An 18699-nucleotide genomic window follows, 5' to 3' on the forward strand; every position below is an offset into this window, starting at 1 on the left:
GAGGGTCCTGCAGTCAAACACTTATGGAACTGTGAAAACTGACAGCTTTTGACAGGAACATTGGGACAGAAGAATAGGAATGGAGACAAGTAAATGGGAATTTAGGAAGAAAAGATCCTGTGAAACAAAGTTAGTTGTTAGGGACTAACTTTTGGCATCCCTGATTCAAAATGTAAAATATTTTCAAGGGCAGTTATTCTAGGACAGATTCTAGCAAACTACTACTATCAGTATAAAGCTCTGATTTATTCAGTTAGAACTTACTGATGTACCAACTTTAATTTTCAAGTTTTCCTTCAGGCACTAATTTATGAAACTTGGAATAATGAGAATCAACCAGTGTAACTCAAGCTATTATAATGAAAATCCCCCTACAAGGAAGGATCATGGAACTCATTTCATGCTTTTTTCCCCCTTCACAATGGAGAATTCCATTATAACAAAATAAAGGAGACACTTCCTTGGCATTCATTGTAGGAAAACCTATCTATTTCTGTAGAAGAACAATACTTTAACTGAAGACTATTTTATTAACATATTTCAAATTTGAATTGCTTTGCCAAGTCTACAGTATCCAGGGTTTAAAGAAGAAATTAGGACTGACATTTTAACCCAGAATATCACCAAAAGTATCTTTAAGAATTCTAGGTGTCAAAATGAAGATGACAACAGGGAAAAAAAAAATCATTAAAATGTGATATATTTCAATGGCACAATCTGAATGCATTTGGCTGCCATTTAGAAATAAAGTTGTATGAAATGTATCTTCCCTACTAAAAATTATGAAATATGATTTGAAAATTCACATCACCACTCATGAGGAAAATCAAACATGAGTCTGAAAACTTTTTTTCCATGCAAACACCAATTACAGATATATGTTAGTTTATACCTGAGGCACCATGATACAGTGAACCAACTGAGTTCCATCTCTACTTTTGCCATGAACTTATTGATAATAATGACTACTTGTGTAAACTGCATTGTAAAGTTAAGTCAATTTTCAAAATTAGATTCTGGCCAAAAAATATGCTAGTAACTGGGAGAAAATAAGGTGTTGGAATTTTGGGGCTTGGTCACTATATAGATTAGAAAGGTGGCACATTGGAGTAGATAAAGAGCTGTCTCAGTATCAGGAATACCTCAGTATAGATCCCACTGGTAGCACCTACTTACTGTGTGACTCAGCGATTTGCAAGTCATTTATACTGTGGGCAGTTTGCGAAGTTAACTGACAAAGAAATGGCCCATCTGCATTGGTGTATGAATTTCCTCATGGGGGAGGGGTTGCTTCTCTTACGCCAGTGAAATTATAGTTCTAGACTCGAGCCCCGTCCATATTTAGCAACAATTTTTATTGAATGATTTGATTTTTTTTTCTTATTCACTTGTTTGTCAAGATAAATGTCTTGTGCAGCCAATCAGGTTGCTCATCTCCGTAGTTATGTTTTTCATCCATAAAAAGTATAGTTACTGCGACCTTCAGTTATTTATTGGCAAAGACCTCATTTCTGCTGTCCTTGGTGATCAGTGGTTTCACATGTACTTGGCTAGATCAGGCTCACCAAGGCAGAGGGGGAGGTACAGAGCAGACTCTTTTGGGTACCTTCACAGGGCAGTTGGGCTCATTACCATTATTTTCACCCATAATATTGAAAGAGTAGTAAAAAGAGTACAGATGGAGAGTCACAGGACCTGGATTCAAATCCTGTCTCTGCTTGTTGCTTTTCTGAATTAGGTCAACTCTTCATGGATTTTAGTTTCTCAATCTATAAAATTTTGTCGGAGACATGGTTTCCGTGATTCTTTTCAGTTCTAAACCCCAGGAAACCTAAGTAAAAGATGCTTATAAAGCCCCTACCTGAAAGAGGAATGGATCTCACAGCCTGAGATAGAGACTATGTGAATACTTAAGCCAAACAAGAGAATAGTGAATTAGCACTAGTCACTTAAAGGAAGTATGCCAAATACTGGGAACCCAAGTAGCCATTGCAACAACTGGAAAAGTGTGGAGAAGCTTAGAGAAAAGAACTAAACCAGAATAATTTTCAAATACTGGTTTTTCTTCTGCCCCTCTTACCAAATGATGTTTTTGCTCCAGTGGCTGCTTGTTACCTTCAGGATCAAATATAAGTATGTTATAATATATATATGTATATATATATATACATTTATATGGCTTCATAACCCAACTTCTTCCTACTTTTCCAGTCTTATTATACCTCATTTCCCTCCCTGTATTCTAGGATCCAGACACTAGCCTCCTTTCTGTTTATTGCACAAGACTCCGTGACTGGATCTCCCTCCCTTCTCTCTTCCTCCTGGCTTACTTCAGGTCTCAGCTGAAGTCCCCCCTTCTGCAAGAGGCCTCGGGTCCCTCCTTAATCTCAGCGCCCAATTTGTCTCCAGCTTATCCTGTATGTGTCCTATTTGTACCTAGTTGTTAGCAGGTTGTTCCCCCTTCACATGTTATAGAGAGCTTCTTGAGAGCTAAGGTTTTTTTTTTTTAAATCGCTTTCCTTTGTATCACCAGTGTTTAACACAGTGCGTGGCACATTGTAAACTCATACCTTTTCCATTCTCTGGGCCTGGTAGAGAGTCTTTAAATATCTCTGCACATCAGCCTGACCTTCATGCTGCTCCCTGCCCATCCCCAGCCCCTACGCATATATACAGATATTCCTGTCTATTCCTTACATTTTCTAAAAACTCTTATTCTTAAAACCAAACTGATAATGACTTTTCCTTTATTATTGAGGTCTCCTAGCCTAAAGTAGATGTGTCTTTCCATCCTGTGGGGCACTGCATTTTCCCTTCTTAGGAATCATCAGTGGCTCCCAACTGGCTATAGATAAACCAGACTATCCAGCTTGTTGTTTAAAGCTCTTTACAGTTTGGCCCCAGCCTGGCTTCCACATTGATTTCATGTCACTCCTCACATATGGCCAAACTAGCTAGATTTTGTTCACTGAAATTGTCCACCTGTCTCCTGTCTCTGTGCCTTTGAAGGCCTACCCCTGTATCTGGAATATATTCCTTTCTTGTGTTTGTCTCTTAAAATTACCTAGCTTCTTTTAAATGTTAGCTAACCACCTCTTTTGCGAAGCCTTTTCTTTTCCCTTTAGTTGTTAGTGGTTGCTCCTATCTCAGATTACCTTTAGTTAAAAAAAATGTTTTCATATTTTATTCCCCAAGTAGAATATAAGCTTATTTGAAGACAAGGACTACTTTTTTGTGGGGTATGTGTGTGTCCCTGGCACTCAGCGCAGTACTTGGAACATAATAGGAGCTTCATAAATATTTTTTAAGTGAATTGAATTCCAAGGATTTCTATTTTTTAAAGAGGTGTTTTGTACTTAGAGGAACTAAATGAAATTGTACTATTACTAAACCTGATCCTAACGTTAAAATTATCTCTAATTTATCACTTGTAAATACTAGTAAAGAATGAATTTAGTACTAGAAATACTGCTACTCATTTTAGTTTGTAATTCCAGTGATGAATTAAGGCAATAGCATTTTCTGTTAAAATGGAAGTATAGAAAAAGGGCCATTAAAAGAATTAAAGCAGAGTACAGAGAGAAAGCATATCAGAAGAGGGTCTAACAAATGTGTAGGAAGTCTCAGACAGGAGGGAAGGAGGATGAATGAACTCAAGTTGACACAACATTGAAGAATAGGTCAAAAACAAAACCAAAAGTGTGAAAGATAGGTACTAGAAATTTTTGTATAAAAAGTTATTTTAAAGTCAGTGAAACTAACAAACTTGGAGAGTATACAATATGCAAATTACTGTGCTATCAATTACAATGAATAAATACAATCTGCTTTTTCTTCTGATGCTTCCTAACAGATTCTAACCCACAAAATATAAATCATGACCCTTCCTCTCAAAGAGTTTACAATCTCTTTAGAGAAAGAAGCACGATTCCCTGAAAAATTAAATAGCAGTATACAACTTAAAGAGTAGTAACCACCCTGTATGAATGATGTTGACAAAAAGAAGTTCAGAGGACGAGTTACTTGGTGCTTGCAAAATTCTCTTTAAGAGATAAAAAGAACTATGGGAACATGGTTTTGTTGACTGTAGTATTTCCAGGACTTTGATAGTATACTGCAGTTAAAGTTTTTTAAGTGTTCAAAAAGAATGATCTGCTTACAAATTACAATTATGTATATTGCAAATGAATACAAATGAAAAATAGTATAAAGGTAAGAATGGCTGATTTAGTATGTGAACTAGTAGACAAGAAATACAAATTATTATCCTGGTTCTGGTATAAGACCTTAAGAAAATCACTTAACATCTTTTGGTAACATGAGCAGACAATGCTTCTTTTCACAAATTTTGCAGACTCTTTTGAGGATATAGGCATCAATATAAATGCAACCTTTAACATTAATTGGTATGGAGCAGAATATAGTCTAGATAGAGTGATTTCTTTATGTAATCCTCATCTCAGGAAGTTTAGGTTATGAAGTACCAAAAGGACCTCTTTATAAATTAATTGCGCTTCTGCATCAATGACATACATATGTACACATATGTGTGTGTCACTGATAGAAGAAGTGATAGATCTCTGGGTAGTTTATATTGAGCTTCCAAATTAGCTTTTGTACATAAATAAATCACTAGCTTCAAAGAGCTTGTAGATTTGGGAGTGGGGCAGGAAAGGATCTTAAAAGCTGTAGGAAAATAATTGTCACATTTAGGCACTTCTAATATTGGGCATCACTCAGCAAATTTTTTTCCTCTGAGGTACACTCTAGCAAAATTTATTATCTGATCTATATCCTAGTGATTGTTGCTGAACCTGAGGATATTCACTCTCCTTTTTCAATGAATTGATTATCTCACCTATAAAACAAGAGTTGTACTAGATGGCTTCTGAATTCCCTTCCAGCTTGAGATCTTTAATCCTATGATAAAGCTCCACCCCAGCTTCTGTACTCATACTATAGAACGTCAACACATGTACTGATCTTTCTTCAAAAACCCTACCTTCCTAGTTTCTTGATTTCCATGACCTTCTCCTTCTATTCTTTGTTGTTTTTTTTTTTTGGAGAGAGGAAGGCAGAGCAATTGGGGTTAAGTGACTTGCTCAAGGTCACACAGCTAGTAAGTATGTGAGGTGTCTGAGGCTGTATTTGAACTCAGGTCCTCCTGACTCCAGGGCTGGTGCTCTATTCACTGTGCCTCCTAGCTGCCCCTCTCCTTCTACTCTTTATCAGCTACATTCCGGGATGGTCACACTCATGATCTTGATCTTGCCATCACCCACAAGTCATAAAGTACTTGATAAAGTACTCTAGAGTTCCTTTGTTGGATTGCAATCTCTTATCATTTTGTCTTTCCTTGTGCCTTCCTCCTCCTCTTCTTCCTTCCAGTCCTCCATCTCATGACCATTCTATCCATACCTAGGTCATCACCTCAGCTCTCTTCTTCTCCCTTCATGTTTTAAATTTTTTAAACATTCATTTTTAAATTTTTAGTTCCAAATTCTCTCCTTCCCTCTAGCCTCTCCCCCACCCATTGAGAAGGCCAGCAATATGATATCTATCTATAATACATGTGAAGTCATGCAGAACATATTCCCTTCACATTTTAAACTCCTTGGCAAGCCAGTTCAGCTCTATGCTATCATTTATTCTCAAATCCCGTTCATTGTTGCATTTATTTTATCACTGTTGATACTTTGCTATATCTCAATGCTGGATGACTCCCAGTATCTGTTTCCTTGAACCCTATTCACGTGCTGCTTAATGGAGCAACAAATTCACGCAAATTTAGTGACTTGCTCCTCTGCAGATCTTAACTGCTTTTGTTGTAGCAAGTGAATCCTTCTTTTGTTGTTTGGTTGTGTCTAACTCTTCCTGACCCCATTTGGGGTTTTCTTGACAAAGATACTGGAGTGGTTTGCCATTTCCTTCTCCAACTCCTTTTTACAAATGAGGAAACTGAGGCAAACAGAGTTAAGCAACTTGCCCAAGTTTACATAGCTAGTGAGTGTGTGAGGCCTTCTGCTCCTTCCTAATTGATTTTCTTACTCCATTTATCACAGTAAGTATTTCAGATCTACTCTTTCTTTAAGACATAGCATTATTCCCTTTCTTCCATCATCTCATCTAAAGACCTCATACTTTACTGAGAAAATTGAAGCCACTTGCCTTCCTCCGTTTTTTCCTCTCTTCATTTCACCAACCCTTTGACCTTTTTTTATGTTCTCTTTTCCTTTACTTCATTCTCTGTGGAGGTTCACCTTCTCACCAAGACCATCATCCCCTCTATCTAATTTTAAATCCTGTTTTCTCTATCTACCGATATCTTTTTGGTAATTTTTTTTGGAGGGGGGAAGGCAGGGCATTTGGGGTTAAGTGACTCTCCCAAGGTCACACAGCTAGTAACTGTGTCAAGTGTCTGAGGTCGGATTTGAACTCAGGTCCTCCTAACTCTGGGGCTGCTGCTCTACTCACTGCGTTACCTAGCTGTGCCTACCAATATTTTTTTTCCCTGCCTGTTGACACTCACTTATCTACTCACCTGACTTTGACTGTCACCCTAATTCAGGCTCATATTGCTTTTTACCTCCAAGACTAAAATGGAGGGAGAGTTGTATGACTTTTTGTCTGCAGATGATTGTGCACTCAGTGCAGCCTCTAAGCACAAGATGAAGCAGAGTATGGTTAAATTCTCTGCTTCTTGTGTTAGTTTTGGCCTGAGAGTAAATACCAAGAAAGCAGAGGTTTCCTACCAGCGAGCACTACACCATCCCTTGGTTTCAACCATTGGTTTCAACAAATGAATGCTGTGGATGAGTTAACTTACCTAGTCAGTATGCTTTCCAGGGATATCCACATATATGATGAGTTAATGCAGGCATTGCCAGAGCTAGCTCAGCATTTGGGTGCCTCTGAAAGAAAGTGTGGGAAAGAAGAGTTATTAGACAGTATATCAAACTGAAAATCTAGAGCTGTTGTACCAACTTCATTGTTGTATCCTGTGAAACATGGACAGTTTGCCTGCTCCATGCCAGAAAATTGAACTGCTTCCTTTTGGATTGTTATAGGAATATTCTGAAGATTACCAGGCAAGATAAGGTACTGGACACTGAGGTCCTTTCTTGAGCTGAGCTGCCAAGCCTTCAAACTCTGTTGCAGAGAGCGCAACTCTGATGGGCTGGCCATGTTGTTCAAATGCCAGATGTACATTTGCCTAAAAGACTATTTTATGAAGAACTCACCCAAATCAAGTACTCATAATGAGGTCAGAAGAAGTGGTACAGAGTTACTCTCAAGGTCTCTCTGAAGAACTTCAGTATGGTACATGAGACACAGGAGACATGGTCACAAGATGATCCGGCATGGCGACGGTGCTGAACTCTGTGAGCAAAGCAGAGTCCCCAGAGTACAAAGGAGATGTGAGATGTGCAAATGTGGAGATTGTTCATCCCCAGTGTTCCACGGACTATTTGTGCCTGACCCGTGAGAGCTTTCCAAGTGACTATTAGACTTATCAGCCACAGCTGAACACACTGTACCTTGACACTGAAGTCATGATGTCATTGCTCTTCTTGGAGTAGGAAGGATGAACAACAACACCCTCCCACTTGGCCTGTTGTAGTTGCCCTTAAGCCTGTTAAGGTGGGCCTGACTCGTACCATTACCCTCTTAGTTCAGGTTGGATGTTTGGACAAAGTGAGGGTACTCAGCAGTTAACTAAAAGAGGTTTACTTAATTTTAACATAGGATATTTAACAGAGATACAGTAGCACTTATCTTTAGTAGATGTGACCTCCTTATGGAAGCAGGAGGGGGTCCAGTAGTTTACACAGTCTCGGGGCCACTGCTTTCTGAACTCCTAGACTTCAGATGGGTCAGGCTTTTAATGTGACCACGTGACCAAGAAGTCAGCACCAACACAGCAAGAGACTACCAGGAAACTGCTTCAAGGGAGGAATATCCTGAGTCCTAGTGCCTCAGACCAGTCAAGTCCTGAGTCCCCTTTGAAAGAAAGCTCAATCCAGTGTATGTTGCTTGGGGACAGGGGAACCCTGTTAGATAGTGGTCACGTTGCCTTAAGTCACTCTGCACCCCACTCCACTTTCCACATAGCCACCAGAGTGATTTTCTCTAAACATTTTTTTTTATCCTTTTCTTTTGTAATTAATAAGATTTTTTTTTCTTTCCTTCCCACCTCTCCCTGACTCCAGTTGGGAAAAAAAGAAAGAAACTTTATAACAAATATGCAGAGTCAAAAAATCAGTTATTTTGGATCTGTAGTCCATGATATCTTTGTTAGGAGGTGGTTAGCATACTTCTGTGTTGGTGTTCTGAAATTATAATCGGTCATTGCATCATTCAGAGTTCCTAAATCTTTTAAAGTTGTTTGTCTTTACATTGTTGATGTTATTATACAAATTGTTTTCCTGGTGTTCTGTTCACTCTCTATTAGGTCAGCCAAGTCTCTAAAAATGTTCATTATTTATCTTCATCATGTTCCTTATCATTTCTTATGGTGCAGTTCTATTCCATTATGTTCACATATCACAATTTGTTTAGCTCTTCCTCAATTGTTAGGCATCCTGTTAGTTTCCAATTCTTTGCCACTAGGAAAAAAGCTGCTATAAAAATTTTGCACATATTTTTCCTTTTCCCCTTTTTCTGCTCTCTTTGTGTAGGAGTATGGGGTAGTGGTGGTGGTGGTGGTGGTGACAGTGGTGGTAGTATACAGCCAGTAGTGAGTGGTATTGCTGGGTAAAAGGGTATGCACAGTTTAGTGACTTTGTGGGCATAGTTCAGAATTGCTTTCTCGAATGCCTAGATCAATTCATAGCTCCACCAAACATTTATTAGTGTGCTTGTCTTCCCTCAGCCCCACCAACAGCTGTCACCTTTCTCTTTTTTGTTGTCTTTGCCAGTGTCAGGGGAATAAAGTGGAACCTAAGAGTAGTTTTAATTTGAATTTCTTCATTAGTTATTTGTAGCAATTTTTCTTAAGGCTGTCGAGAACTTGGCTTTCTTTTTTTTGAAAACTTCCAATTAATATCCTTTGATTAAATTGAGGAATAGCTTGTTTCCATAAATTTAAATCAGTCCCTTATTTATGCTGGAAATGAGACTTTCTATTAGAACTTGCTACAGAGATTTTTTTCCCAGTTAACTGTCTTCTATTTAAGCATTATTGGTATTGTGTTTTAGCTCTTCCAGAAATTCTTTTGGGCTTGTGTCCAATTCACTTTTTTTTTTCTTTGATAATTTGCTCATAGCTATTTTGGCATCATTGTCTTCTGATTTTGTGTCTTGATTTTTTCTGTCACCATAGTGGCTTTTTATAGTCAAGTTTCTTTTTGTGGTTGTTTGCTCATTTTTTCCAGCCTGTTTATTGACTTTGAACTTTATGTTAAAGATGGGCTATGTTCCTTGCATAGTTCTGGGAGTTTGGAAGTTTTTAGTGCTTCCAACATGATGTTTTCTGGGAAGAGGAGTGGTCACTACTCTCCAGATCTGGGCTCTAGTCCTTATCCAGAAAAGGTCCTGATCCCTTGTAACCTCAAGAAATACTGCTCACAAGGGCCCCTCCTTCCTCATGACCGAATATGTTCCTTTCTGCCCTTGCACTGTGACCTAGAAGTCTAGGCGGTGGAGTGGCTAAATAGCATCTAGTCCTGTACCCAGTGCAGCAAAGAGATCTGCTGTTGTCTCTTTATGAGTAATTGTTGGATCCTCTTGTTTTTGCTGGTTTGATTACTGCTGCTGGTGCTATTGCAGCCACTCCCAAGGCTGGTATTGCTCCTATGTGATCTCTTAACCAGGTGTCACCCCGGTATCACAGATCTTTCTAACTTTCTGAATTGTCTTGGACTTGAAGAATGTTTCATCTTGCTCTTTTGTTGGCTCTACCTCTCCATAATTCTCAATTTGAGACATTATTTAAAGTTTTTGGAGGAGAATGTTGGGAGAGCTTGACTGTAATGCTTCCTCCTCTCTGCCATGTTGGCTCTGCCCCCAGAAATCTGTCTGTAGAACTGAAAGGATATTTCTTCCTTGATCCTCTAATTTGTTTATGATATGAGCTTTTATATGCAAATGATGTGTCCATCTAGAATTTATTTTGGTATGTGGTGGGATATGTTGGTCTAAACTCAATTTCTGCTATACTACTTTCTAGTTTTCCCAGCAGTTTTTAATAGAATAGTGAGTCCTTTTTCAAGAGCTGAGGTCTTAGAGTTTATTAAGCAAGAGGTTAGTAACTTCATTTGTGTTTTTTTCTGTTTTATCTTGTATATAGATATGCTAATATTTCTTTTAGTATTGGTTAGGCTCAGAATAAGCAGAAAATTAAAAGAAAAAAAGGGCAAAATAACATTTTAAAAAATGTGTAAAATATTCCTGAATGGTCAAGCAAGAAAATGAATACAAAAGCATGGTCCAATTATTTAAAGTTTTCTGGTGTGCCAAAATTTAGATTGAACTGAAATTACTGAGGAAGCTAAGGGAAACAAAGTTTTTTTTTTCTCTTTTTTTTTAGGAGCAGTTTAGGACCTCTGTTCAGGGCAGATGGGGTGATGAGAATGGATAACAAAGAGAAGGCATTGCCGCTCAGATTTTTAAAGAATTAGGATATATTTTATTTTGATATAGTAGATATACTTCTGAACAAATACCCAAACAAAAAAATGATAGGAAGCACATTTTCTGAAAACAATTTATCAGTTATTAACAGAAAGGAGGAATGTGTCCTCTAACTTTGAATACTAGACTAATACATCATTGGCTGTTATATTTGACAAGATTGATTATTACTTTTTGTCTATTGAGGAGAATGAACTTTGGAAAGGAAGAGAGAATGAAAAGGGGTAATGGTTGATACCCAAGAGAGGTAGAGAGATAAGAGGACGTCTCTCTGTCCTTGATGATTTCTAGTCATTAGACCTAGATGTGATTGCTGAGCCCCTACTGTCAGTGATTTTTTGAAGATGATGGAGAATAGGGAACTGAAGAGGAATAAATGTCTTTCCAGTTTTCAAAAAAGAAAAGATAATGCAATCTGCAGACTATTGGTCACTGAACTTAAATTCAATTACTGGTAAAATTCTAGAGTCTAATTAAAAACATGCCTTTTGTTTTTACATGACCTTCATTTACCTACTCTTCTTCCATTCACCTACTCTTCTTCCATTCAGGTAATTCATCTTTAAAGCACATAACACAAAAGTAAGAGAATAAAATGCAGTTTAGCAAACCTATCTAATATATTAGCCAAGTCCTAAGTTATATGCAGGGTTCCACACTCATAGTGCCCTACCTCTGCAAGGAAAGGTGGGAGGTACGTTCTCATCTCTCTTCTTTGGGACCAAACTTGGTCTAAGGTTACTTTCCATCTACTCTATTTACTGTGTTTCCCCATGTATAAGACACTCCCGTGTATAAGACACACCTTAATTTTGGGGCCTGAAATTTGAAAAAAAATGTATTACATAAAGTTATTGAACTCAAGTTTTATTCATTTGCTCCTAGCTTTCGGGCATCTTTTGGGCAAGTCTGGTGCATGTACGCATGCTTAGTCCATTCCGTTTCATGAACCTGAAGCACCAATTGTGTCCTCCTTTGAAATCAGTAACTTCTTTTTCATCAGCAATTCTTCTTGCCGCATGCTGAACCATCTTTGTGGACACAGGAATTCCAATTGCCCTTTGCTCTTCAATCCATATTTTCAATTCCCTCTCTAAATCAGGCCATTTTGCTGACTTGCCTCTCATGGCCTTCTTCTGCTGTGGTGTCTTCAGCAGGGTTTCTTCTTCCCGTAGCCAGTCTTGGATTGTTTTCTCAGTTGGAGGAGGACTAAACTTACGTTCAGCAGCATGCTTTCGATTCACTTTTGCAAACTGGATCACTTTTAACTTGAATTCAGCACTGTATGAAAATCTTTTCTGAGCCATTTCTGGGCAGAACGTGGCAAAACGTAACCTAATATACTGCTACCAAATGTGAAACAGTGAGCACAAAGACAACAAGTGCGAATAAGCAGGAAATGCAAGTAAAAAAATCTACAACCACTGTATAAGACACACCTGGTTTTTAGACCCCAATGTTTTGAAAAAGGGTTTATCTTATGCATAGAGAAATAGGTATCTTTATGTACCTATTTACTTAGGTATTATCTCTCCATTAGAATGCATGCTCCTGGAAGACAGCAGCTTTTTGCCTTTAAAAAAATTTTTTTTCGTAGCGTTAACATTGTGCTAGCAATGTTTCATGAAGAAAAAGGCATGCAAAACTAATTGAATTTCCCTTACAGGCCTGGAGAATGATGTAGATGTAGTTTACCTAGGTTTTACTAAAGCATTTTTTAAAGTGTCTCAAGTCAACAAGTATTTATTACATGCCTACTACACCTACTACGTGAAAGGCACTGTACTAGACACTGGAGATACAAAGAAACAAAACAGTCCCAGTGCTCAAGTTGCTCACATTCAACTGAGGGAAGCAATATGTATGGACATAGGTAAATGCACAATATATGTGAAGTTAAAAAGATGGAAAATTTGGCCTAGATTCTAGTATAGTTAGGCATATTCATACTGTTTGAGTGGCCAGAACCAAAGAGTAGTCATTAATGGTTTGATGACAACTTTAGAAAAGTCTTCAGTGGAGCACTATACCATGGATCTCTGTTTGGCCCCATGTTTGGCTCCATGTTTAACATTTTATTTACTTGGAAACAGACATAGGAAAACCTAATTCATTGGATTATAGAGTTGGGATCAAAAAATATTGTGACAGACGGACTGTGCTTACTCCAAAAAGGTGAAATTTATTAGGGATAGATGTAAAAGAACATACTTTGGTTTAAAAAAAAAAACCCACAATTTTCCAAAGAAGGTTGTGATTAGGTAGTAGTTTGTCTGAAAAAGATTTAGGAGTTTTAGTGGACTGTAAGTCTCAGAGCAATAGGTAGAGTTTGTAAAGAGATAAACTGGGTCCTGGAAAATCTCATAACAGCTAGAACTATGCAGATGAGCAATAGACAGCCTTTGGAAATTCTGGGCTCCTCTTTACTTCAAGGAATGGCTAAATGATCTCTTGTCTGGAATCCAACTTGAAGGGGATTCATGGTCAGGTATGGATTTGATTTAGATGGCCCTGAATTCCCATTCAGATCTTAAATTCTGTTATTTTGTGATGAAATAAGGAGTGAAATTTTGCATGAAATACTTGGTCAGTCCCACCTCCCTTCAGACTAAAATTAGCAAATATCAGGGTCGGTTTAAAATAAAGTATGACTCAAATGCCTATTGATTAGGAAAGGTAATGGAATGTTGCTGTATTGTCAAGATTGAGGAAACTAAAGAATTTTGGAGAAACTTATATGAGCTGGTGTAGAATAAACTGAGCAAAGGTAGGAAAACTACATAATGACAACAAAACCGAAATTGAATGATGTGTGATTTTAATGATCAGGATTTAATAATCACCTTACAAAGGTAGTAGACTATTGGTAGAATATTTCATATATTATCAAACTGGGAAAATATGTGTTGGTTAGTTTTTCTTAACTGCTTTTTATTCTTTTTCTTTATTAATTACAAGAGTATCTTTGTAGTTAGGTAAGGGGATAAATTGGGAAATAAAAGTGATGTTAAAACAAAAAAACGAATGAGCATTTTTTAAAAAAATTCCACAAACTTTTGTAATAAAGATTGAACCTGCTTATCTGATTTTACCCATTTTATTCCTTTATAGGAGTTAGGGGAAAAGTAAGACTCAGAATATTCTGAACACATTTTAAAATTTTCTACTTTACTGGATTTAATTGAGTGTGGGGATAAACTTAATTATCAATAGGTATTTCCCATGTAGCAGATAAATTACAGTTAGAGTAATTTTCTTGTTAATTTTTAATAGAGAAAATCTTAATTTGAAAAGGTAGGACTAATTTTAAATAATTTGTATTTTAAGGAACCAAGTGACAATGGACCTCTTTTTACCGAATTAAAGTTCTACCAGAGAGCTGCTAAACCAGAGCTAAGTAAGTATTTATTACATATCTCAATGTGAATTTTCTTTTCATATGTCAGTTCTATCTATATTACCTGAACCCAGACTACATCTTGTTTTATTATAAAACTTTCATTTATTTTTACATTTTTTTCTATTGCCTCTAGGATCACATATGAATTCCTCTATTTAGCTGTTGATGACTTCTACAGCTTGATGCCAGCCTACCTTCCTAGTCTCATTTTATATTACTCCCCATCCACACTTTGTGATCTAGCCAAAATGGCCTTTGCTGGGGATATACATAAAAATTTTCCAAAACTTCTGCTTCAGGATAATAAATTAAATCTCAATCTTTATATTCTTAGCTATTGATTTATTAACAAATAGTTTGATGTTTCTTTATGTTATAAAGTGAATATGTACATTTTTTGGCAAGCGGCTTTTATTTGCATTTAGATATAATAAACTTTGTCTTTTAACTTGTAGTTCAAAAGTGGATTCGTTCTCATAAACTGAAGTACCTGGGTGTTCCTAAGTATTGGGGTTCTGGACTACATGATAAAAATGGAAACAGGTAAAAGATAAGCATCGTAGTATGTAGTGTTACTTTTTAATGATTAATTTTTTAAAATAGTAAATTCCTTCTATAGCTGTGTACTTAGTATGATATTCATTAAGCTTGTCTATCTGTTTACCTATCTGACTTTACACATAAGGAATTATTTTGTTGTTCAGTCATTTCAGTTGTGTCTGAGTCTTTGTGGCCCCATTTGGGGTTTTCTTGGCAGAGATTCTGGAGTTGTTTGCCATGTCCTTCTCCAGCTCATTTTATAGATGACAAAACTGAGGCAAACAGAGTTAAGTTACATGCTCAGGGTCACACAGCTAGTGGCCAGATTTGAAACGTAGGAAGATGAGTCTTCCTGACTTCAGGTCTGGCATTTCATCCATTGCAGGAGTTCCAGTGCTCAAAGTGAGCTGAGGCTGGGGAGCTAAGATACCAGAAAAGCATTAGTTTTGTTTTCTTTATTTTGAGCTCATGCACATGAATCTTCTGACTCCAGGCCCAACATTCTATCCACTGTGCCACCTAGCGATGCTGTTTTATTCATATAGTAATTAATTGTTTAATGGATTAGAAACAAAGACCTATCTTTTGAATACTAATAATCTATAGGTTTATTTTATGGCTTTAAGACTTGGAATGCAACAATCTCTGAAAAATTCTCCCAGGTTTGTAACTTCATCACTATTAGCCTTGACTCCTTAGTCCCCTTTATCCTTCCTTATCCATTCAGTTGCCAAATCTTATCTTTCTTTAGCCACAGTATTTCTAACATTTGATCCGTTCTCTCTATTCTCACAGCTCTCATTTTAAATTTTGATCACCTCTCACTGAGATTATTGTAGCAATGTTCTAATTGGTCTTCTTGCTTCAAGTCTTGACATTCTACTCGGTCCTTCACACTGCTGCACAGTAATTTTCCCAAGTACAAATTTGACTATGTAATTTCTCTCCTTAGTCAAAGCCAGGGGCTTTCTATTTCCCCTAGAACAACGTAACTCCTGTGTTTATCTTTTAAAGCCCTTTATAATCTGGTCTAATCCAAGGTCTAGCTAACCTTGGCTTCTCTCCCTTGCTTACCTATGACACTTCATATCTCTCTGTCTGAGCACTGACTGTTCACATGCCTGAAATGTGTTTCCTCCTTACCTCAACCTTATAGATTCCCACTTTTTGTTTCTTTTTTAAATTTAGTATTTTATTTTCCCCCAGTTACATGTAAAAATGATTTTTAACTTTTGTTTTTAAAACTTTCAGTTCCAAATTTTCTCCCTTCCTCCCTTCCCACTCCCCCATGCGCCCCATTGAGAAGGCAAGCTGATATAGGTTATATATGTGTAGTCGTGCAAAGCATATGCATAATAATCATGTTGTAAAAGAAAACAGACAAACAACAACCACCAACAAGAAAAATAAAGAAAGTAAAAAAAGTATGCTCCAATCTATATTCAGACCCCATCGGTTCTTTCCCTGGGGGTGGATAGCAATTTTTATCATAAGTCCTTCAGAATTGTCTTGGATTGTTGTATTGCTGAGAATAGCTAAGTCATTCACAACTGATCATATTATAATATTGCTGTTACTTTTACATAATACATGTCATTTTGTATCAGCCCATGCAAGTCTTTCCAGATTTCTCTGAGAACATTTTGCTCATCATTTTTAATAGTACATTTGTATTCCATCATAATTAGATATCAGAACTTGTTCAGCTATTCCCCAGTTGATGGGCATCCAAATTGCTCTATACAGTGGTTGAATCAGTTCACAATTCCACCAACAGTGCGTTAATGTCTCATTTTTCTCACATCCCCTCCAACATGTGTCATTTACCTTTTCTGTTCTGTTAGCCAGTCTAATAGGTATGAGGTAGTACCTTAGACTTTTTAAAATTTGCATTTCTCCAATGAATAGTGAGTTAGAGTATTTTTTTTAAGGTTATAGAATACTTTGATTACTTCATCTGAAAACCAATCATCTTTTGGTCATTTATCAGTTGGGGAATGGCTCATATTTTTATAAATTTCACTCAGTTCTCTATGTGTTTGAGAAATGAGGCCTATATATGAGAGAAACTTGCTTCAAAAATTTTTTCACAGTTATTATTACTAACTGTATTTCTCTCCATTCTATTCCCTGCCCCCCCTCCCATTTATTCTTTTCTCTCTCTCCTTTCACCCAGTTCCTCCTCAAAAGTGTTTTGCTTCTGACCATCCCCTTCCTCAATCTGCCCTCCCTTCTATCATCTGCCCTTCTCGTATCCCCTTCCCTTGCTACTTTCCTATAGGATAAGATTTCTCTACCCAATTGCCTGTGTATGTTATTCCCTCTTTGAGCCAATTCTAATGAAAGTAACATTCACTTAGTTTCCCTCACTTCCCCCCTCTTCCTCTCTACTGTAAAAACTTTTCCTTGCCTCTTTTATGTGAGATAATTTACCCCATTTCGCCTCTCCCTTTCTGTTTCTCCCAGGACATTCCTATCTCCCCTTAATTTTACTTTTTCCATATCATCTCTTCATATTCAACTCATACCTGTGCCCTCTGTCTAGATATACTCCTATAACTACCCTAATAATGAGAAAGGTCTTATGAGTTACAAATGTCATCTTCCAATGTAGGAATATGAACAATTTAACCTTATTAAGTCCCTTATGATTTCCCTTTCCTGACTTCCTTTTAATGCTTCTCTTGAATCTTACATTTGAAAGTTAAATTTTCTATTCAGCTGTGGTATTTTCATTAAGAATGCTTGAAAGTCTTTTACCTCATTGAATGTCTATTTTTTCCCCTGAAGGATTTGTACTCAGTTTTGCAGGGTAGGTGATGGTTGTAATCCTAGCTCCTTTTTCCTCTGGAATATCATATTCCAAGCTCTGCTATTCTTTAATGTAGAAGTTGCTAAATCTTGTGTTATCCTGCGTGTGGTTCTACAATACTTGAATTGATCCTTTCTGATTGCTTGCAATATTTTCTCCTTGATCTGGGAACTCTGGAATTTGGCTATAATATTCTTGGGAATTTTCATTTTGGGATCTCTTTCAGAAGGTGATTGATGGATCCTTTCAATTTCTATTTTATCCTCTGGTTCTAGAATATCAGGGCAGTTTTCCTTGATAATTTCTTGAAAGATTATGTCTAGGCTCTTTGTTTGATCATGGCTTTCGGGTAGTCCAATAATTTTTAAATGATCTCTATTGGATCTGTTTTCCAGGTCAGTTGTTTTTCTGGTGAGATATTTCACATTGCCTTCTATTTTTTCATTCTTTTGATTTTGTTGTATTGTTTCTTGATTTCTCATAAAGTTACTAGCTTCCATTTGCTCCATTCTAATTTTTAAGGAATTATTTTCTTCAGTGAGCTTTTGTATCTCCTTTTCCATTTGGACAGTTCCACTTTTTAAGGCATTCTTCTCGTTGGCTTTTTGGACCTGTTTTACTATTTGACCTAGTCTGTTTTTTGAAGTGTTATTTTCTTCAGTATTTTTTTTTTTTGGTCTCTCCTTTACCAGGTTGTTGACTCTTTTCTCATGTTTTTCTTGCATCACTCTCATTTCTCTTCGCAATTTTTACTCTACCTCTCACTTGATTTTTCAAAATCCTTTTTGATCTTTTCCATGACTTCAGACAAATTCATAGTTTTCTTGGAGGCCTTGGCTGCCAGACCTTTGACTTTGTTGTCTTCTTTGAGTGTGTTTTGATCTTCCTTATCACCATGGTAACTTTTGGTATTCAGAGTTTTTTTCCCTTGTTTTGCTCATTTTCCCAGCCTAATACTTGACTTTTAACTTTTTGCTAAAGTAGTGCTGTGCTTCCAGGGTGGAGGATGCACGGTTCTAAGCCTCAGGGGTTTTGTGTGGCTCTTTTCAGTGATTCTTCTAGGAACCTGTAAGTTTTCAGTTCTTCCAAGGTAGTATGATCTAAGGAGGGGTGTTTATTAGACTCTTGGCCAGTGCTGTGGTCTGTGAGTGACTATAACAACCATGTTACTTGCAGCTGCTGTGGGGGTGTAAGGCTAATAATACCAGCACACAGGAGGCCCTGTCTGTACTGGTGGGACCTGCACTGGACTGCTTCTCTCTCACCCTGGTGCAACAGACCTTTCCTGCTGACCTTCCACGTTGTCTTGGGCTGG

General features: G+C 37.2%; 1 protein-coding gene across 1 annotated transcript in view; it reads left to right on the forward strand.

Moving 5' to 3' along the window:
- The window catches only part of VRK1 (VRK serine/threonine kinase 1), a 146054-nt gene that overhangs the window by 71067 nt on the left and 56288 nt on the right, over positions 1 to 18699 (forward strand). Inside the window, exons 4-5 of the mRNA XM_036753066.1 lie at positions 13960 to 14029; positions 14488 to 14575. Coding sequence (XP_036608961.1) covers positions 13960 to 14029; positions 14488 to 14575 — 158 coding nt within the window. The remainder of the gene's footprint in view (positions 1 to 13959; positions 14030 to 14487; positions 14576 to 18699) is intronic.

The sequence above is a fragment of the Trichosurus vulpecula genome, chromosome 3 (assembly GCF_011100635.1).
Source record: "Trichosurus vulpecula isolate mTriVul1 chromosome 3, mTriVul1.pri, whole genome shotgun sequence".
Classification (NCBI taxonomy): Eukaryota; Metazoa; Chordata; class Mammalia; order Diprotodontia; family Phalangeridae; genus Trichosurus; species Trichosurus vulpecula.